General features: G+C 43.5%; 1 protein-coding gene across 1 annotated transcript in view; it reads left to right on the top strand.

Annotated features, from left to right (window-relative positions):
- FAT3 (FAT atypical cadherin 3) overlaps window positions 1-22,491 on the top strand; it is a 399,679-nt gene that overhangs the window by 319,544 nt on the left and 57,644 nt on the right. Inside the window, exons 11-16 of the mRNA XM_044442719.1 lie at window positions 4,278-4,474; window positions 4,906-5,059; window positions 6,327-6,560; window positions 11,479-11,868; window positions 20,389-20,603; window positions 22,048-22,185. Coding sequence (XP_044298654.1) covers window positions 4,278-4,474; window positions 4,906-5,059; window positions 6,327-6,560; window positions 11,479-11,868; window positions 20,389-20,603; window positions 22,048-22,185 — 1,328 coding nt within the window. The remainder of the gene's footprint in view (window positions 1-4,277; window positions 4,475-4,905; window positions 5,060-6,326; window positions 6,561-11,478; window positions 11,869-20,388; window positions 20,604-22,047; window positions 22,186-22,491) is intronic.

Here is a 22,491-nt window from a genome sequence, read left to right as displayed (position 1 = left end):
GCTTGATCACACCCTCTTGAAGTTTCTTCCATCTGCACTTAAGCTATCTCCTAGGCTGTTTGATCACCCCCAGGTATGTGGTGTGGCACAGAGCCACACTAGTTCTAGTATGGAGGGGACACTCGGGAGCAAATGTGTCAAGTGCCTGAGTCATTTCTGTATTCTAGAACCCAACAAGGAACTCAAGGGAACTGCCAGGCAGATCACTGGAAACCCCAAGGGCTCTGTGGGAACCATCTGGATGTACTACCCTGCAGGGGCTGACGATTTTAACAGGGATGTTGTAGAGCAGCAGGGTGAGCAGTGCACCAGCAGAATCCCTTCTCTGCCCCGCTGGCCCAGGACAAGATGCAGGGACTGCAAACTGGTGGTCAGGCGGACAGGGAGCCTGGCAAAAGAGCCGGAGGTCCTGCAGGCCCTCCCTGCCTTCAGGGCTACCCTGGTGTTGGACCAAGTGCCCCAACCTGTGCGCATACCTGGGAGAGGCTGACTCCTCCCTCTTCACCCTCCTAGGCCCTGTAATGCATGCCAGGTCACCAGCCTGATCCACTTACGGTCTTAATTTGGACTGAATGGTGCCTATTCCCAAGGGCCAGTAGCATTAGTTGAGGAGTAGCCATTATTATATGGGTTTTATTGTTGATTGGTTAAGATTTTGACTAGGATGCTTTGTTTTATTCTATTTTGTCTTATTGTTAAACTATCCCAAGACCACGGTAAGGGACAGTCTAAAAAAGTTTTGAAGAAATAAATAAATGTCATTATAATTATTATTGATTACACTCATATCAAACCCTTTTTCTTGCAAGGAATCCAATGCAGTCCTCCTTTCCATTTTATCCTCATAACAACCCTGTGAGGTAGGTCAGTCTGAAAGTAAGTGACTGGCCCGAACTTACCTAGTGAGATTTGGGCTGAGTGGGGACTACAACCTGGATCTCCCAAGTCCCAGACCAACACTCTAACTATTTCACGAGACGTCTGAGTGGCTGCTCTCATTACTTTTGTTACCACTATGCCCAGGAAAGAACCGCTCAAGTAACATAAAAACCAGTTCTCATTCAAGCACAGTTAGGAATTTATAGCCATTTTGAAATACGATTTGAATATTTTCTCATTTTAATTAAAGTCACTGGAAAAATGAATGAACGCAGTTACCAGTACCTTTTAAATGTGTTTTGCTTGCTTTCAGGAGAGGGTTATTTCCTTTTAACTGTGTCTCTACAAATATACCTTTCATTTAGCTGAGCTCAATTTATTTTTGTAACATTCTCTGAGGAGGCAGTTGAATGGGGTGGTACTCAAACATGAAATAAACAAAAACAGAGCAAGAAATACAGATTCTTCTAGCCTTAAGGCCTTGGAGAAGGTGTTGTTGTAGCTAATGCTTAGATGTTGCCTTCTCAAACAGAAAGTAAGAAGAAAACTGCTATCAGATTTTTAAAGATTCTATTAATGTTTGCAGCTAGGAATCTTCTACTTAGAAAATCTACAGTGAAAAATGAATTAATTAGAATGCCCTTAAGACACTGAATTTGTTTAAATATGTTGGTTAAAAGGTTAATTAATCCTCATCGAATGAGGTCTGAGGGAAGGCACATGTAAGATTTGTAAAAAGTAGACACCTGAACCACAGACCCCCCCTCCCTTTAATTGCAAGGTAATTAAAATGATATTAAACAGTTTTTGCTGTAGTGTTTGTAGAACATCTTGCCATGTGGGATTCCCAACTTTAGGAAAAGCTTATGGGACACCTCAGGCTCAGAGTGCAGGTGAGCCATTGCTTGGCCCTTACTCCAATGGCAAATCTCCCTATGACCAAAGGTGCCAAGACTTCCTTTATCTTATATCCTTGATAGCTTTTCCCTTCATGAATTTGTTTCACAGAGTGACTAACCAGTTGCCCTTAAGAAGCATGGAGGGGCCAGTTCAGAGCTTAGGTCTACTTCCCAGCCCAGGAAGATGCTCCAAATGGACAATTAGAACATAACATGAGGAGAGTCATGGTGACTCAGACCAAGGGTCTACCTGGTCCTGCCTTGTCATCACATGAAGACATGCTGCATTTGGGAAACACCCAAGTAGAACATAAGCGTGATGGCTTCATCCCACTCATGTACCCCAGCAACTCACTGACACAGCTGTACTCCTCTGATAGCTTTGCCCTTCAGGAGTTTGCTTCTCAGAGTGGTAATCAGTTGTCCTTAAGAAGCATGATCCCAAAAAGTCACATTGATGGTGTTTGTTGTATCAAACAAATAGGTGAATGTAGCATTTAACAACCAGGCACCAGGACTGTTTTGGTACTCTTTTATTCCCTCTATCCCCCAGGGTGTGAAATGGCTGTATTTTCCTCTCAAAATAGCTGAGAACAAGCCTTCGGCTTTGATTTTGTCGCCATGCAGGTTAATGATGTGGAAAAGTAACGTTGCCGGCTCCAGTGTCACAGTTTCATTGTAATAGAAAGCTGATTGGCTTCATCAGCTCCATCCCTTCTCTTGCCGCTGACTTTTCCACTTGTATAAATTCGGCCTAATTGCTGGCCTTATCTTTGAGCTGCTCCTTAAACGACCTCTTGTTAGGGCTACTTAATACTCATATGTCTTTGTGTGTTCGGCAGGCTCTAAAAATCCCCACATGCACCGAAATGAGAATTGTAATGAATACAAAAAACAACACATGGTGTGATAAAAGTGTTCATTAATGGCTTCCTTAATGGAACCTGCTGCACTCTCTTGATTGCATAATCAACACCTAATGAAATTGTCTTGGTAACAAGAGAGAGGGGCTTGTAGTACATCCTCTCCTGAGACTCAAAACGGAAAGACAATAGCACTATTGTGAAAGGAAGAACATTGATTGTTCACAGTTTGAGGCTGATTGCCCTTAAGGGCAGTTAAGCAAGGTGATCATCTCAAAACTTGGCCTAAATTATTTCATTTCCTTGGAAAGTTACCTGTTTTGACTCTCATAGAGCTGACAGAAGCATCTCAAGCTGTCATTGTCATCATCTCAGGAGGTCTATGGCAGCTGCTGGCCAAAGAGTTCTCAACAGACTAAGGAGAACTTGTTGGTCTGTACTGCAGTGTTTGGCAAGTGCAAATCCCGCACAAGTTCTGTGAAATCAGGAAGAAATGAGGGGAGAATGGTGTGGCCAGATACACTGCATCTCCAGTGTAGTTTTACTAGTTGTGTAGAAAAGAGCTGGGCACACTTAGATTTACTGATTTTTATTAGAATGGTGAGATCTATCATCTGGAGCAGGTGCTATATAACAGCTGAATGGTTCTTTTGAACACTTGTTTGGCTTAGGAATGTGTCTACAATGCCGTGACAAGTCTCACAAATCCTTGCACACTCAAGTAATGCTAGGAGTGAATTTGTATGTGGAAGGACCTATGAGCTTAGGTATGTTGTCAGTCACAAATTCCTGGGCTCAGTGTGCACTTGGGGGCACTCTGTGGCTTAAATATCAGTTAATGCCTCTTCTCAGACAAGGATGCACTTCTTGCTTTCATTTTCTGAATTAGTATTAGTAATAAATGTGGATTGGGTTTGCAGACTAGTCTTGGAAATGGTATCTTGGCTTAGGTTTGCAAGTGCTAGTTGGTGCAAGGACTAACATGATTGTAGGCACAGTATTAACGATCTACAGCTAGTTCTAGAAGGGGAAAAGTTGCATGAGAGGGGAGAGGAGGAGTACAGAGCTTCAAGGCGGAAAGGTCCGTGTGAACTGGTCCATGTGCAGCACCCACATTACTATTTGCCATTAGGAGATTGAGTGGGATTGTATCGATCTTGGGCCTGAGGAAAGAGTGGTCCAGTAATGATGAAGCTGCACTGAGATGTAAATATCCTAAGGTTACTTTTACAGGAGGAGATGCTAAGTTTTCATGAGCCAGCCCTGAAGAAATCCAGAGGTTCTTAAAACACCCCCTCACCTGAAAAATGAGTTTGAGGAGCCCCTGGATTCCTCTGCTGTCCAGTCTTTGATTGTGGGAGCATCAGCAGGGAAGCCTGTTCTTTCCCTTCATCTCTGCAGCCCTCGGATGGTCCCTTGGAGGTGCCTGGGGAATGGTGGGAAATGCTGCTTTGCCAAAGGATTACCGCAGCTGTGGCGAAACAGTGGGAATCATGTCAATGGAAGCTCCTTTTCATAACCTAAAGTTAATCTTGGGAACCCATTGGTAGGATTTAGCTCTTGATGGGACTCCTCAGCATCCACTCTCAAGAGAAAATGACTGACAGATGGCAGCAACTGTTGTGTCTCTCCATAGGAGGAAATTCCAAAGGGAAGTTTGCCCTTGGCCTTGTTCAAAATGAATGGAAGGTTTATGTGAAGAGACCACTAGATCGGGAAGAGCAGGACGTGTATCTCCTGAACATTACAGCCACTGATGGGCTGTTCGTAACGCAGAGCGTGGTTGAAGTGATCGTCACAGATGTGAATGACAACAGCCCTGTCTGTGATCAGGTTGGTTGGCAGCGTTTGCTTGGTTGCCTGTTTCAACAAAATCAGGCCATTTTTAGTGTCATTATTCATTTTACTGTGTTATTTATTTTTCTGAACTTAAAATCTTCTAATATTAAATAGTTAAAAAACCCTCTTGAAAATAAAAAAAGAATAAAACCTATGTAAAAACCAGCAGTAGATCTAAAAAGCACCAACACAGATTTAAAAATAAACAATTAAAATGATCTTAGAGAATGAAAATGGTATTCATTCATCTGATGATACAAGGATCATGATGTTGGTGCCGGTTATTTCATGCATCATGTTTTAGGAAATGCAAATTAGGTAAGGTTGCTTAAAATGTCAAACCAAACGAATTTCCCTTTTATCTTTAGTAACAATACACAGATGCAAAATGGTTACATTCTGCTATTTTGGGTTTTGTTCTTCAGGTTACGTATATGACTCTCTTTCCTGAGGATACTCCTCCAAACAAGGTTATCCTAACAGTGGGTGCAAAAGATATGGACATTGGATCCAACGGTGAAATTCGCTATTCGCTCTATGGGTCTGGGAACAACAAGTTTTTCTTAGATCCAGAAAATGGTGAGAGAACAAGAATTTTCATCTATGAAATATAGGGATGTGGTTTGCAAGAGTTTCAAGATGGATCGTTGCCATGTCATAGAATGAGATGCATTGAAGGACTGAATTATTCAGAGAAAAATGATGTGTCCTCTTTTTTTACATTTTTTTAATTTTGTTGGAACAAACAAAAAATTAAAATAGATAAAAGTAGTACAGTTGCCTTCCGTAGGGTTCAGAAATATCCATTGCAATATATATACTTATGTATGAGAGGTACTGTGTACAATATATGTTTTCATTCTGCATTGTTTCATCATATGGTTGACGAGGAAAGAACATTCAGAACTGCTTTAGCATTGCCTTCTGTGCTTACCAGAGTTTTCTTGACCTTCACCGTCATTGCAAGTGTCACTTTGAACTGCTTCTGCTGCCCCATAGCTGCCCTGCAGGAGCCTCTCTGCTCCATCACCATTAGAAATAGCTATTACCTACTACCTATGTAGTTGTTACTTCTGAAGAAGGTGGAGGCATCTTAGCCATCTTAACTTTGATCATTCTGCCTTGGGTGGCCCTTCTCAGAAGTGAAAGCAAGTCTGGCTTACTGGTAGCATTGCTCTTAGTTTCTCTGATGGACCTTTCTTTGATGATGTTGAAGCTGGATTCCCAAAAGAACTAGGCATTTGAGATCATAATGTAAATATGTGTTGGCTACTGGTGCTCAGCAAAGAATTACAGAGAAAGATCCATCTGTGCTTTATAGACTGTGGCAAAGCCTTTGACTATATGGATCATGAGAAGCTGTGGATGGTCCTGAAAGAAATGAGTGTACCTCAACACTTGAACGTTCTGATGCATAACCTGTATCTTGGGCAAGAAGCTATTGTTAGGTTAGGGCAGAATATGGAGAAACAGAACACTTTTCCATAGGCAAAAGTGTCAGACAATGGTGTATCTCATCTCCGTATATGTTCAGTCTGTACATAGACCATATTATTGGGAAAACTGGGTTAGGAACAGAGGTAGGAGTAAGAATTAGCAGAAGACACATCAGTAACTTAAAATATGCAGATGATACCATCTTACTGGCAGGAAGTCATGATGACTTGAAACGACTCCTGATGAAAGTGAAAGTTGTAGGTGTGGGAGCAGGATTGTAGCTGAACATTAAGAAAACAAAAAACATAGAAACAGAGCAAGTCAGAAGGGGCCTGACAACATTCCAGTACTCATCATAAAAGCATCAATCAAGTCTATTTTTCCCCTTGTTCCATTTAATGCATTTTAGGGGAACTCAAAACGTTAGCATCGTTAGACCGCGAGAAGATCCCTGCGTACAACCTGATAGCAAGGGCGACAGACGGGGGAGGCAGGTTCTGCCAGTCAGAGATTCATCTGATTCTGGAAGACGTCAATGATAACCCACCCATATTTTCCTCTGACCACTACACAGCGTGTGTCTATGAGAACACTGCCACCAAAGCTTTGCTGACCAGAGTCCAAGCCAATGATCCAGACGTTGGTAAGTGGACAAGACTGCAAGGCATGCTAACCACAAACATTTCATAGGTGGAATTTGGCATGGTCTTTTAATTATTGTTATTCTTGCTTTTCCATTAAAAACCATATTCATTTTCAGTACCACTGCTGAAACACACAACAAACAAGCAATTGGAATTTGAAATCGCAGTGCTGTGGACAAGAAAATTTCATGCCTTGAAGGGGAATTCATCTTTGGAAACCTTAATCCTGTTTCATTTTCCTTCCTTCCACCCTACAGTTCTCTGTGATACGACAGGGTATTTGGAGGATGGCATCAGGGGAGAAAACCTGGAATCAGCAGTTTTTGCAGTAATCATTAGTTGCCACCGCTTTCGTTCCATAACTTTTGACCTGCAGCTTTGCGGTTCTCTATGCTGATTAGCTATTAGGGTCGAGCACTAGTCATGCAAGATGCTAATAATGAAATATGACAGTATTGATAGGAGGATATTAAAAGAGAGATCTCTTGAATCAGCAGTGTGCTAATATAGCTATAAATCTTTCCATAGGCAAGACTTACAACCATCCTACACTCTGGCCATTTGCAAGCATGCCCTTTTCTTAGCTTTCTCATCTGCTTTAAAAGTGTATTTGTTATTACAGAGCAGCAGGGTGGGGAAAGAGTGAGCGGGGCAGCAGGCAGCTTCAAATGGTTGGTTTGGAAAAGTTCGGAAAGAGATTGTTGGACATATCACCTCTATCACCTCTGCTGCAAATATTTATCTTTGGAAAACTGCGTAAATAAAACAGCAGGTCCCGTTTCATTGCAAGACAGTGTGTCAGAGCAGTAGCTTATTATGAAATTTAGCATCGGGTCCTTTTGCTGCCTAGTGGCCAACACACCTCTGGCATAGCTCATGGAACAGTCCTGTGCCCCAGCCTAAACTATGCCGTTTCTGATGGGTAGAGATGGTGATGGAACAGGTAGGGTGGAGGAAAGAGAGATCTCTGTGTTTATAAGTTGGAAAGAAAAGAAGTGTCAACATTGTGTTGGCCCTGTGCAAGATTATTCCTTTGATTATTCCTGGTTTATCTGGGAAACTCCACTGCATTCATGACTAGGGATGTATGGGATACCTGCTTTGGGTAGAAAATCTGCCCAATTCCCTGGTTTCAGCCCAGTTCCTGGAGTGCATGCCCAGTCCCCGGGAATGGAGTCCCACACACTGCGGAAATAGCATCATTCGATCATGACCGCCACTGTCTCTGGCAGCAGGGAGTGGGGAAGGAGGTTAGAGAAGGTTGTTCCAGTTGCACAACTTCTTCTAGGCTTGGCTCACTTCCTTGGATAGGGATGAGCACTGGGAGGAGTCTAACAGGCAGGTGCAAACTGGTTTCTGGAGAGGCTCAATACATCCTATTCTAGAGAAGAGTAGGAAGTGCTGAACATCATCTGCCTAAAAAGCTTCCATCAGCAGAGGGAGTTAGTGGAACTCCACCATATCAGATCGGTGGAAACTAGAACCCAGGGTCTTCTCACTGGTGACTCCATATCTGTGGATGTTCCTCCCAAGCAATACATACTTGGTGCCCTCAGAGCTAATTTTTAAACAGCCCATGAAAATCCGTTTATTTAAACTGCTTTTAGTTGAAATGCTGGGCTAGATGTTTTGACTAGGAGATGATAGAATGATTTGGATTACTAGATTCAAGGTCAGAGACAGAGTTCTGTTGGTCCGATCACCTTCCCACCTGCACAGCTGGTGCAGAAATAACTGCCAGCCACCTCTCTGTGGCTGAGAAACTGACCTCAGAGAGAGCGTAAAGGAATGTTCCACCAGCAGGAATCCAGAGTGGGGTCCTCAGGATACAAGTTACCCTGTCAGTTCGCCAGCCTCCTTCCATTCTCCTCCGAAATGTCTCAGCCAGAATGCTGGAGGTATCTGTCTAGCAGAATGCCAAGAAGGAGCAGAGGAAGGCTTTTTGTCACATGCTCTGAGTTCAGGGGCTTCTATGCAATGAGGACACAATTGATAGGATTGCGACTGATGTTATGTACAAAGTTAGGACTTTTGCCTAAGAAGGAAGCATAGAATGAAAGCAAGCAAAGAAGGGGAAGGAGAAGATGGCGGGAGGGGGGATCATTGCCTGAGAAAACTCATGTGTTTGAGGTAAACAGTCCTGAGACACTAGTAATGGGGTGAGCTATAAAAGCTTTAAATAAATAAAATAAATGTATTGGTGTGGAGGAGAGTTCCAGAATAGAATGGTAGTTGTATCTAGGAAGGAAGGATGTATCAGTCATCACAGCTGCTTGAAAAGAGAGTATTTTGTGTGTGTCCTTGGAGTGTTGACTGCCTAGCTATCTAACAATGCTCAAGAAATGATGGTGCTTCAAAGTTTTTCTGCAGGGGAGACATGGACCCCCCTCCCCCCACACTCTGAACATGGAGAGAAAGTACATTCCGAAGAATCTCTCCCCTTACATACATACTATATGTTTCTCTTCATTACCTCAGACCAGCAGAAATGGATCCCTTATGACAGCTATACAGAAAGGATGCAAAATTGAAATCTTCCAAATCCTCACTGACAAATAAAAATTGCAGCTATCCATAACCATGGATTTATATGCCATTTAACCCACCAATGCCTTGTCTCACCCCGAGGCCACTGGGAACTGCTGCAGTACAAATAAATAATAATAATGATAGATGATAAAGTGATCGTTTAAGTGACTTGCATTTGTAATGAACTCGGAATGCCAGGAAATGTATTCTTGGTGTTTCAGATAGGCAGATAATAAAATCATCATTTAGATGTCACATTTCTTTAATGAGTTTTGGAATGTTTGGAAATATATCCTAAGTGTATTGACATGGTAGATGAGAAATGGTAAAATTATAATTTAAATATCATTTGTTCTTAATGAATTTTTCAAGACTTCATGTCCTGATCTTGGGTGAATCCAGAAGAAGGTATTTTCAGAAATATACCTCTGATCCTTTGAGAGTCATCTAATCTTTCATAATGCAATTTAAACAAGACCTTGTCTTTTGTTACTGTGATTACTTGTTGCGATTATGGCTGGAGGAAAGGGAGTCCCCCAGATCCCACCAGTGAGGTTCAAGCAGGGGATGCAAAGCATGACCAGAGCACACTTGGCTGCAGTTTGGAGAAGCTAATGCAATCTCACCTGATGCAAGTATCAGCTGATGCACTGCACTTAGCACCCCTCTCCCAACTGGGAAGGCAAGCAATGCACAGGGCAATCTTCTGCGTATGCCCCATTACAGATCAGATGTTACAGGGGAATTCCTCTCTCCAGATGTTCCCCAAACCTCCAGCAGGTTTCTGGTGGAGCTTGGGGAGGAGAATGAGCAAGGCCCATGGAAGAGTCCTAAACCTTTGTGGCCTAGATGCAGACCTCTGCAGGCTGAATTAGGCCCACGGGCCAGAGGTTCCCCATCCCTGCTTTACATGATGGACAACCAGGGAAAACACAGTTTGAAAAAATGGCATTTCCAAGTAGCAGCTTCCCCAGCAATGCCAAATAGGACATTCCTCAAAGCTGCTAGCACAGTTGCTGAGTTGCCTATTTTGGTTCTGCTATTCTGTTCTGAATAACCTGTACAGATCTGAGCTTTCAAAATCAGCTCCTCTTAACTTATTAGTGGAATAGGTTACACTTCATTTCTTCTTTCCTACCCCGTGAGTTTGCTGCTTAACATCTTGCCGTTAGCTCTCAACAGTCTGATTTTTTGTGCATTCCTTTTGTCCTTCCTCCTCCTGCTGGGTTTGTAATTAAAATGTTAATAGTTATTTCTGCCAGAGGTGGCTCAAGACATTGCAGCACTTGAGGCAGAAAATCCAAATGACAGCCCCTCCCTATTGTGCTAAAGATAATGTATAACAAACTGCTAGTTTCCTCTCTTCAACATAGTCCAAATCACTGACCAAGGATGGTTATCTAGCTTCAGTGACTGATGTCATGGCAGATGCCACCTCCAAAGCCACCTCCAGTATGGGACCTTCCCATTGGCACCTGGCTGACTACTGGTCCTATCTAGCATGGCCCTTCTGATGCCCTTATGGTTTTATGACTCTGATTGGCTTACTGCAATGTGTATCTCAACTGGTAATCGCCTCAAAGCCCCCATTTGTGTTGGGGACAAGCCATTAGCGCCAGAGGCAACCCGTCCAAAGTAGGCAAAGATCCTGTGATCCAGAAACAGCAGCTGTGGACACAGATCGCTCAGGTTAAGGGCTGGCCACGAGCCTGAATCTTCATAGGCTTTGGTGGAGTTGCCAGGGCTTGTAATGCTCCCTGAGCAGATAGCACAGTTCAGACTGGGGCTCCTTCAGCAGACGCCCTTCCTTGGAGATGCAGGCACCTTGCCTGCCTGTGGGGGTCCCAGTTTGAGACAAGGCACCTTGCAGACTGGGGCTGTGGGCGGAATGCATGCGAGGGTTGCGTGGAATCCTTCCCTCCCATGTTCAGGTACTTCCTCTGTTTTCAGCCACTGCTTAGAAAATGAGCTCAGCTGAGAGGAAGTCCCCAAACACGGCTTCCGCGTCATGTGCCGTGTCGCACACAGCACAAACAGAGGCTGCTGGATGGCATGCAGAGGAGAAATGCACCTCGAGCAGCATTCATGTGGGGCTCGATTCCTGGCAACTGCTGCACAAACACTGGACATGCTCACCGGGAATTCAGAAGCGGACCAGTCTGACAGATTGTCACCCCCATAACGGATTCCTCACACATCCCCTGTGCACTCTGTACATATTTCATAGTCTCTGTCCTTTTCAAAGTGTCCTAAGGCTGATGGAATTTGATCTCACCTGATGAGATGCTGGTATACCTGCTGGGATCTATTTCTCCCAGAACCAAACCCAGTCCTTTGTTTGCTACATCAGACCAAGATCAACTGCTGTATCTTCCTGTCTTTTTTTAGGTGTGAACAGAAAGATAGTCTATTCTCTAGCAGACTCTTCAGAAGGATTTTTCTCAGTAGACAAGTCCTCAGGAATCATCATTTTGGAGCATCCGCTGGACAGAGAACTTCAGCCATCGTATAACGTCACAGTCAAAGCCTCCGACCAGGGGATCATGCAGACCTTGTCCTCATTCGCCACAGTTACAATCACCGTCCTGGACATTAATGACAACCCTCCCATCTTTGAGCGGAGAGATTATCTTGTGACGGTGCCTGAGGATACCAGCCCCACGGCTGAAATCCTCTCGGTTTTTGCTACGAGCAAAGACATCGGTACAAATGCAGAAATCACCTATGTCATCAGATCTGGGAATGAAAAGGGGAAATTCAGGATCGATTCAAAGACAGGTATGTAAAGGACAACAGCTGCCCTTCTCAGAAAACAGGGTAAGCAAAAAGAAGTCTGTTGTGTAACCTGAAGAAAGTTTTTTAAAAGATAGACAAAATACAGGCTCCAAACTAGAACACTGCAGGAAAAGCACAAGTTAAGTAAATAATGTTTATTATCCCTTTTTTTTTAATACAGAAAAAAACCCATACATACAACACTTCACAACATCAATATAACATACAAACATTCAATTAATAATTGAAAAAGTAAATAATAAAGTGCTCCCACCACCCTGGAGACCAATAATACCTCAATTCGTAAGGTAAAAAGTTTTCCCCTTGACGTTACATCCAGTCATGCCTGACTCCAGGGGGCGGTGCTCATCTCCGTTTCCTAGCCGAGGAGCCAGCGTTTGTCCGCAGACAGTCTCCGTGGTCATGTGGCTGGCATGACTAAACACCGAAGTGCACGGAACGCTGTTACCTGCCCACCGAAGTGGTACCTTTTCATCTACTTGCATTTGCATGCTTTCAAACTGCAAGGTTGGCAGGAGCTGGGACGGAGCAGCGGGAACTCACCCTGTTGTGCAGATTCGGACCAGCGACCTTTCAGTCTACCAGCACAGCAGTTTAAACCACTGCGCCACCTGCTGTGACAACTTTGCCAAACATTTCAGGGAGAAAATCGCTCAGATTCGTCACGAGCTAGACTTTACTAGTGACTCAGAAGTTTCTGGGGAGACACCAATGCTGCCGTCTGGTCCAAAATTAATGGATGAATTTCAGTTATTGCGGCCTGATGATGTGGACAAGGTGCTTGGACGAGTACATCCCACCACTTGCCTATTGGACCCTTGCCCGTCTTGGTTAATAATTACAAGCACAGAATTGGGATCTGGATCTTGGAAGTGGTTAACACCTCTCTTAGGGAGGGTCGGGTGCCTGCCCCTTTAAAGGAGGCGGTAGTCTGACCGGTCCTGAAGAAAGCGTCACTGGATCCAGAGATGGCCACTAATTATAGACCAGTGGCCAACATCCCGTTTCTGGCCAAGGTGTTGGAGCGGGTGGTGGCAGGACAACTCCAAGCTCTCTTGGATGAAACTGATTATCTGGACCCATTTCAGTCCAGCTTCAGACCCGGGTACGGTACTGAATCTGCCTTGGTCTCCCTGTACGATGACCTGTGCAGGGAGAAGGACAGGGGGAGTGCGTCCCTGTTGGTTCTTCTGGACCTCTCAGCAGCTTTCGATACCATCGACCATGGTATCCTTCTGGATAGGCTAGCGGGATTGGGGGTCGGAGGCACTGCTTTGCAGTGGTTCCGCTCCTATCTCAATGGCCGGTTCCAGAAGGTGGTGCTGGGGGACTATGGCTCTGCGCCATGGCAGCTATGCCATGGAGTACCACAGGGGTCCATTTTGTCCCCTTTGCTGTTTAACATCTACATGAAACCACTGGGAGAGGTCATCAGGAGGTGTGGGCTGCGGAATCATCAGTACGCTGATGATACCCAGCTCTACCTCTCGTTTTCCACCAATCCAGATGAGGCAGTGGCTGTACTGAACCGGTGCCTGGCCAAGGTAATGGGCTGGATGAGGGACAATAAACTGAAGCTCAATCCAGACAAGACGGAGGTCCTGTTGGTTGGCGGATCAGGCTTCGGAGAGGGTGGATTTGACCTAGTCCTGAATTGGGTTGCACTCCCTCTTAGGGACAAGGTCCGCAGCTTGGGAGTGTTCCTCGACCCGGAGCTTTCATTGGAAGCTCAGGTGACAGCAGTGGCAAAGAGCGCTTTCCTTCAGCTTCGGCTGATTAATCAGCTGCGCCCCTACCTGGAGTATGACTGCCTGGGGACAGTGACACACACGCTGGTGACTTCCCGCCTTGACTTCTGTAACGCGCTTTACGTGGGGCTACCCTTGAAGACGGTCCGGATACTTCAATTAGTTCAAAATGGAGCTGCCAGGTTGCTGACGGGGACGGGGCATTATGTTCACATGACTCCAGTCCTCCGTCAGCTTCACTGGCTTCCCATTGAAGTCCAGGCCCAATTCAAGGTGTTGGTGATGACCTATAAAGCCCTAAAAGGCTTGGATCCTGGTTACCTGAAGGAGCGCTTACATCCGTATATGCCCGCCCACCCCCTGAGATCAGCAGGAGAGGCCCTTCTCCAGGAACCCTCCGTGAAAGAAATTAGGAGGGTAGGTACTCGGAGGAGGGCTTTCTCTGCGGTGGCACCCAATCTATGGAATGCGCTCCCCAGAGAGGTCTGCCTGGCACCATTGTTATTTGTTTTTCGGCGCCAGGCGAAGACCTTTTTATTCAAACATCATTTTAATTGCTAATATTTTTTCCTTATTTTATTCTTTGGCCAGGGCGACTTATTTTATATTGTTAATTCATTTTATATTTTTAATGTATTATATTTTAATGTTTTGTGAGGCGCCCCAAGACTTCGGCGAATGGGGCGGCATAGAAATTTTCTAAATAAATAAATAAATAAATAAATAAAAATTAATAACATATAATATGCTTCAATTATATCCATATCCCATCCAGAAATTCATATAATCTTGATTAGGTTTACAGCCTTTGCTTTCTATCAGTACTGCTTTTACAAAATCTTCCCAAATTTCATTATATTTATCTGCTTTTATTAACCCTTTTTAATTTTTATTTCTGCTGTTAGTTTATCATTAATTACCATATTTCATTATACCATTAATATTTTTGCATAAGCCAGTTCTGTTTCCGAGGTAAATCACTTTTCTATTGATCTTCATAGATGTATATTGCACCTTGAGCCATAAGTGCACAAAATGTGCTTTCCATACTGTGGGTCGTTACAGCTCCCGTGTTAATCAGCAGAAGTGATGATCCTTCATGGGGCACCGACATTTGAAATGCGAACTTGACCTATTGTTGAGAGCTAAATCTCCCCCTTCTCTTGCAAAGCAACAAAGAGTCTCTGAGCATGCACAGAGTGGTTTGTTCAACCCAAACTAGAAGCTCTTTCTAAGATCCCTCCTTTTGCATAACCTGGACACCATTCCTCCAGCCAAGCCTCCTAGCTGTACACATTCCCTCTAGTTGGTTAGACCTTCTCTTCTGGCACCATGTCATGGGGTCAGAGATTGTACCCAGCTTGTCTGGTTCTTGTGGCTCCTGTCCCATGCCCGCTCCTGGCACTTAAAGGCAGCTGGTAGGGTCTGCCTGAACACCCAGAGACAGCATCATTGAAATAAGCTTTTCTGCCTCTTTCATCTCTGCATCTGTAGACCCCACTCCCCAGGGATCCTTCCCATCCAAAGAGTCCATGTCACCCTGGCCTTGAAATGCATGCTGGGAATAACTGCCTCTTTCAATCCCAACATGTAGAGGTCATGCACTGAACCACTATGGGTTATTCATTAGATTTTCACTCCACCTTTCCAGCCTGCAACTGAGGACAATGTACTTATTTCCCATAGCAATCCTCTACTCTGAGCTAGGCTGAGAACAAATCGCATCGAATAAGTTATGACTTTGCATTTTGGGTTGTGAACAGGGACAAGCTCCAATCATTTGCAAACTGAAGCTATATTCTGATACGTTCCTAGCAAGTGAATGTATTCATTCAAGTTCAAAAAGGTTGTTTTCCCTGCTCATTTTTGATACGTTATGTATGAGCATGATCCTCTTGCCCGTATATTTCTAAAATAGTGACTGCACACACCCGATTGTACATGGTATGTGTTTATTATAAGAGTGCCTTTCACTCTCCTTGGATTTATCATTATGAAGGTGATGGCTTCGCCTGTATTTGTATTCCCGAACATGACCTTAGCTCCAAACTACTCAGATACATTAAATGTTAAGTCCATATAGATGAAATAGCTTCCGCTTTCTTTATTAAGACATTTTCATTATATCAGCTGGGTGTTCTTTTTAATCCAGGGGCATTGGTTATGTTGACAACTGCTTTATCATACCCACCTAGTTTAGGATAGCTTCAATAGGAAAGATGGAAATAGAGTGATAAAAATGGACTTGCCAGTCAAATCCCTATTGCAATCAGCAGATAGCCGTGGCACAAGAAAATCTGAAAAATGCATTCAGAAAGACCATCAGGTTTTGTCTTCTCGTGCTTCAACCAATTCTTATTTCTGCATTTGCCTTGCAGGCCATTAGGATGGAGCTGTCATTTCCTCATTTTAAAAACACATGTGCTGACTCTTTTCAAAACAGACTCCAGGCAGCTCACAATAACAAAACATTGTGCCTTTTTAAATAAACATACCTATCAAACAATTGGTGAAACACTCATTGCAGTGAACAACATGAGCATAACAAACCCAAATACAAATTATTTGTATTGTGTTTATTTTAGGTAAGCCGTCCCGAGGCTATGCGATGGGACAGCATACAAAAATTCTAAATAAATGAATAAACCCACCCCAGAAGTCCATTAAACAGCAGCAAGGGCAGTCCAGAAAAAAATTGAGCAACAAACACAGGCATACTGACCCAAATGTCCATGAGATGCCCAAATCCCAAAGATTATCTCCCTGTTCCCTGCCTGTACATATGCCAGGCATCCTGGCCTTCCTGCCCAGTGGAAGCTAGAAGCCCCATTTGGCTGAGACTGGTCCCTGCTAAAAGCAAACAACCTGTTTGATCAGATCAAGTGTCCACCTAGTCCACCAGCATCTTGTTTCGACTGTTGGCTAAGCAAAAACCTCTGGGAAGGGCAATGACCCTCACTGGTTGTGTCTGCCTAGCTTCTGTAACAACTCAGAGCATGGAGATTCCCACTTAGGTAGGTAAAAGCTATTGACAAACCCAGACACAATTTAAAGTGCTTGTGTTGGCATATAAGGCCCTAAAGGGCTTAGGACCTGACTACATGAAGGGCCACCTTCTCCTGTATATGCCTCCCCAACCACTAAGACCTGGCCAGAAAGCTCTTCTGAGTGTGCCATCCCTCAAGGAGGTGAGAAGGGTGGTAAATAGGAGAAGGGCCTTTTTGGTGGCTGCCCCCATCTATGTAATAGGCTCTGCAGAGAAGTTCACCTGGCACCAACTCTGCTCTCATTTTAGCCCCAGGCAAAGGCATATCTCATCTCTACCTACTTTAATAATAATAATAATAATAATAATAACTGATTTAATTAATGTGCTTTTAGATGTTTAAATTTTATTCTATTTTTAGTATTTGGTTGTTCATCTCGCCTGGACATATTCCTTGAACTTGATCTGGCCTGTGCTAGGATTATTGGTTATTTCTAATAAAAGCTGTAATCATTTGGTTGTATTTTATCATTGTCTGCTGCCCAGGGAGTTCATTTGATCTGTTTGGCAGCTTATAAATGAAAAATGAATAAAATAAATATTATGCACTAGTTGAGGTTAACCCCTTTTTAAAAAGCTACCTGTTAGTAACAACCTAGTAGCTGTGCTCCCCTTAAAGCAGGCGTGCAAAGCCTCAGGCCTGGGACCCAAATCTGGCCCATTCCAGGGGTCCCCATACCCAGAGGACCACATACCCCTTTCCCTCCCCCAGCATTGATTGTTTTGGTGGTCTCCTGTGCTCTCTTCATTTCTAGTTACCTGCACTGGTCGATATTCAGTTGTATTCTGTCTGTGAATGTGGATACTCCATATAACCATCTTGGCTAACTGTCATTCAAATACCTCTTCTCCCTCTCTTTGGTACATTTATCTAATCTAAGACTGCGCCCATCACTATGTCTTGTGAGTGAATCCCATGGGCCATGAGGTCTAATGATGTTGGTAAAGAACCCCTTTGATCTGCTTCAGACATAAGGAAAGGAAGGAGTGAAAGGTTTCTGCTAGGTATGCATGAAAATTTCACCACAGTTCACCAGTCACTCAACCTCACCTCTTGAATACGAGTGCATGTTTCTCAAAATAATTCACAAATTCCCAAATATGTTCACATTTGAAAAATGTGCACTTGAACATGTACAAATTTCTTAATTTTTTTCCATTCAAATGAAGCAAAAAAGCAGGTTACAAACAAGAATGGGAGTGAGAGGGTGGAAAATTGTACTGAGTTGGAGCTTCCCTGATCCTCTCATCTCTTTCTTCCAGACGATTTATTCTCACCCACGTAGAGAAGGCCTCTTTTTCTTTTGAGAATGACATCCAACAGGGTGTTAGACTTTTATCTCAGGAGCCTCTTTTAGCCCAAATTCCATTTCAAAGATGCTTTCAGGAGCCTGATTCCAGTGCATTCCAGTATGGGAGTAAAGATAAAGAGACAGGGAGGCAAAAACACCAGGATATTTTAGCTTAAAATTCTTACTGCATTTCAAAGTATTTGGAATGTGGAAAAAACTAAACTAAGGCCAGGAAACGGCCAAATGATTAACGGATGGAGAAAGGGAGTGAGGAAGGGGTATGTGGCCCTTTGGGGAACCCAACAAGACCAGACTGAGATCCTAGAATGGGCCAGAGTTGATTTGCAAACAAATTCCCCAACCTACCATGTTGACTTGATCTTTTCCCATACTTTTCTGTGTAGCAGGTACTGAACTTTCTTCCCCCTTTCTCTGATTCTGAATGCTCGTATTAGTCCAAAGAGCTTTTAAAATGCTACTTGTGTGTATTTTAAGGTTTATTACTTGGGAGAGCTGCAATAGCATTAGCTTATCAACACCCCAGGACATGTAAACAAATCAAAACAAAACTGTTCAAGTTCCATGTTAAATGAAGGCAAGAAGATGAATCAATATAAAAGTGGGGGTGATCTTTACTCATGGGAGAGCACGGGGGCAAGGAGAGGCATTTGCTTGGCATTAGCGTGTGGTAGCTGCCTTGCCGACGGATAAGTGCAGAAGCTCAAGTTTCTACACTATTCCATAATGTACCTTGGCCTGAGCAAGAAAACTCTCCATGAATCAGGGGCAAACAGATGCTTTGCACTGGTGCCAATCCACAGGAAAGCAGTCTAGGGATATATTAATCCATAAAACTCAAGCTCATCAGGGTCCTCTGATTTCTGCCTTGAAGCTCATCCTGATTAGCGTGAGCTTTATTTGCTTCTCTCTCTCTCTCTCTCTCTCTCTCTCTCTCTCTCTCTCTCTCTCTCTCACTCACTCACTTTTTAACCAAAAAATCATGCATTCTTTGCATACCTTTTGTTCACCTTTTTCTAACTGGATGCATCAATTTTGGGGGGGAAACCCCCGCACATACTTCTCCCGTTTATTATATTAGGATTAGGGTTATTAAGGACACCATTTTTCACGTGTGCTTTTCAAATATACACATCTACAAGCACTCTTTTGTGTGCAAATCGCAATGCAAACTTGAAAATGGACCAACTCCGAAAGCTGCTTGCTGCATTCAAATCTGCTTTGGGACATCACAAGAATCAGGATGTGAAGCAGAACTGGGGGGAGCCTGGGAAGTGGGCCAGGCCAGGACACTGATAAGAAGGAAGCTGAGTCACTTATCTCAAGGCCAGGCTCCCCAGGTGCTCGGCAGCCTCTGGGAGTAACCAAGATGTACGGTGGGTGAGGAGGGGGCCTTGGAGCAGGGGAGTTTCTTCGAGCCCCGGCCTCTCAACCCCTGACACAGCATCAGCGGAGGAGAGCAGCCCAAAGAGAAGATGATGTGCAGAGGGGAGGCATGCTTGTTTTCAGAAGGGTACTCCCGAAGCGATGGGGTCCAGGCATGTTCATAAGGTGGGTTCCTGGTGGTGAATACTAGATCGAACTGCCCAGTGCATACTCAGAGATTCATTTTGGGTGCTTCATGCTTTCTGGTCAATAAAGGATGCTTTGTCTGGAAAAAAGTCTGTGGCTTTTCAATGCTCAAAGGAGGAAGCCCAGCTCATGGCAATTGCCTAGTCATATTAGGGATGTTGGAGAAACCTGACAATCTACAGATGAAATGGATTACACAAAACCTGCCCATCCCTAGTCCATAGTGTTCTGGGATCAGTCACACTAAGCAATCTGAAGTTACATGGAGTTTTCGTCTCCTAATTGTGTTAACACAAGTAAAGAGGAAAGTGACAGCAAATATCTTCTTCTGTGTCCATTATCTAAATTTATAGGGTGCTTTCCAACAGTACCTTGTACCCAAAACAAGCCAAAATAAACATTAATCTATCAAAATACAAAACTTACCAAAATGAACAATCAATAAGAGCAACAATAATAGTAAAAATGGAATAAATAAAATAAGCAGCCTTACAGAGGAATATGCAGAAATATTTTTCTTTGTTTCTGATTCCAGTAAACTTTTAAAGCCAACAATGCAGTATTTGCTGCTTCTTTAAGAAGGTCACGTGTTACTCATCTGCCACTGAAAGATCTGTCTTCTGCTATTTACATGCTTTACTACTTATAAAATGAGCAATGATATAACAGATGGTCCTACTTCTGCAGCCTGTGTTTTGTTTGGTTCTGTTCTGGTTCTGGTTGTGGTTGTGGTTCTGTTTTGTAGACATTGAGATGACTAACATCGGTGTTCAAAGACTTGTTTGCATCCTTAAATAATACTAAAAATCAATTTTCTATCCCCAAGGGTCCATATCCGTGATTGAACCTCTGGACTATGAAACATGTAAAGATTTCTTCCTAGTCGTTGAAGCCAAAGATGGGGGCAGCCCAGCACTAAGTGCTGTGACAACAGTGAACATAAATGTGACAGACATTAATGATAATGCGCCAAGATTTAGCCAAGAGGTCTACAGCGCCGTCATTAGTGAGGATGCTTCAGTGGGTGATTCATTGATAACTGTGAGTTGTGAAAGATTTTCCCCATGTTGATGTGCCATTTTGTAGGCAAAGCCGTGATATCCTTGGCTAAGTTCTCATGAGCAGTTATACTTTTATTGGCTTACAGTAATTCCAGAAATGCTGTAAATCCTCAGAGATGCACTGTGTGTCTCGTGTATTCTGTGCAGCACTGTGAGGAGCAACCAGGACAAGGAGCAACCAGTGGCAAGTTGCTTCAGGTTACAGGATAACAGCAGAAAATGTGGTGTCTCCTTCCCTGGTCCCAATTCAGGTCCATCCACTCACATAGTCCATTGTTTCTCCCAACCTGGGTATAAATGTGCCTGGTCTGGGCCCAGATCTTCCCCTGGAGAAAGCCCTGATCTGTCCATAATTTAGTCCATGTCTCTACAGCCAGAGGGACAGAGGTTGTGTCACCTATAATTTCATAGTTCTCCAGGTGCTTTCCCAGGGACCAACATTTATTTATTCATTGTTCAGTCCAGGTATTTATATTTTGCCTTTCAACCAGAAAAATCAGGCTGGCAAACATTGACAATAAAAAGGACACACACAACACAGACACCACTCTTCAAATGTCTCAGTGACAAAGCAGTAGTAATTGAGATAGTGCTGGCCACTGGTATTTAAGGATGGGACACTCCATGGGCCCAGTTCTCAGGGAGTTTCTCTTCACACCAGCATTATCCCCAGCTGTGATTGCTCCTCTCATCGTTGATGCTCCTTGCATGTCTCACTGCCAGAGAACTAGTGAGCAGGCACCGTGTTGGCCACGGCCCTCTCCTCAGCACAGTTCTCTGGGCCAGGTGGAGAGGCAGCCAAGCAAACAGTTTGCAGGTGTGATAAAGAGGCCCAAGGCCAAGTGGTTTCATCCAAGGGCCCCCTTAAGGTGTGGACCCTTGGCATTTGCCCAGCCATACCTACCCTTGATACCATTACTGAACTGCCTTCCTGGAAAAATAGTCTCCCCAAAAAGATTACAGAAAAAGATGTTTCAGCTTCCAGGCAGAAAGCAAGCAGCTATTTCTGTTCATTCTCCCATCTTTGCCTGTCTGTCAGCTGAACTTCTGAAGCCACAGCATTTTTCTCTGGTTTTGTCTGAATTCTCAGGGTCTTGACCCTGTCCTCTGGCGACCCATGCTGTAGACTTGACAAGCGCCTAACAGTCTCTGCTCATGCTGAACATTAGTAGAAGTAACAATGACAAGGGAATAGCAGTGCTAGCCTCCCTAATATTTCCACCGAACATGCATAGATTTATCCTTTGCAAAGTAGCAGTAGAGTCCTGATGGGAAAACACATGTCATTTCATGCATTTTAATGATATAATTTGATAAAGCATTTAACTGTGTATTTGCAGTGATTAGTATGCCATGGAATTTACTTACAGTGCATATTCATCCATCTTTCTCACTTGTGTTTCTGACTCCTCACCTTTCCAAAGTTGATAGCTGAAGACCTGGACAGCCCTCCTAATGGGCAGATTCATTTTTCCATAATCAATGGAGACCGGAACAATGAATTTTCAATTGATCCCAGCTTGGGACTTATCAAAGTGAAGAAGAAATTGGACCGAGAACGGGTAAGATTCTGGGATTTTTACAGTAGAGTGTTTTAAATTGCTTATGTAAATGGTTTTTTATACATTTATATTATATTTTTAACTTTTTAATCTTTTGTAAATGGCCCAAAGAGTTTGAATATTGGCTGGCACAGGAATAGAATGAAATAAATAATAAATTCGTATCAGATTAATTGCTCCTCCACTTCCTTGCCTCTGTCTTCAGACCACATTCAGTAAAGTCCAAGAAATTTTCTATCTTTCTTAAAGCATTATCACTATCACAAGAGAATACTTTCAGCACTTTTGGGTCCAATTTCTAATATG

This window comes from Varanus komodoensis, unplaced genomic scaffold, assembly GCF_004798865.1.
Source record: "Varanus komodoensis strain SLA01 unplaced genomic scaffold, ASM479886v1 scaffold4, whole genome shotgun sequence".
Taxonomy (NCBI): Eukaryota; Metazoa; Chordata; class Lepidosauria; order Squamata; family Varanidae; genus Varanus; species Varanus komodoensis.
Note: the sequence above shows the minus strand (reverse complement) of the source record. Positions and strands in the feature narration are given on the sequence as shown.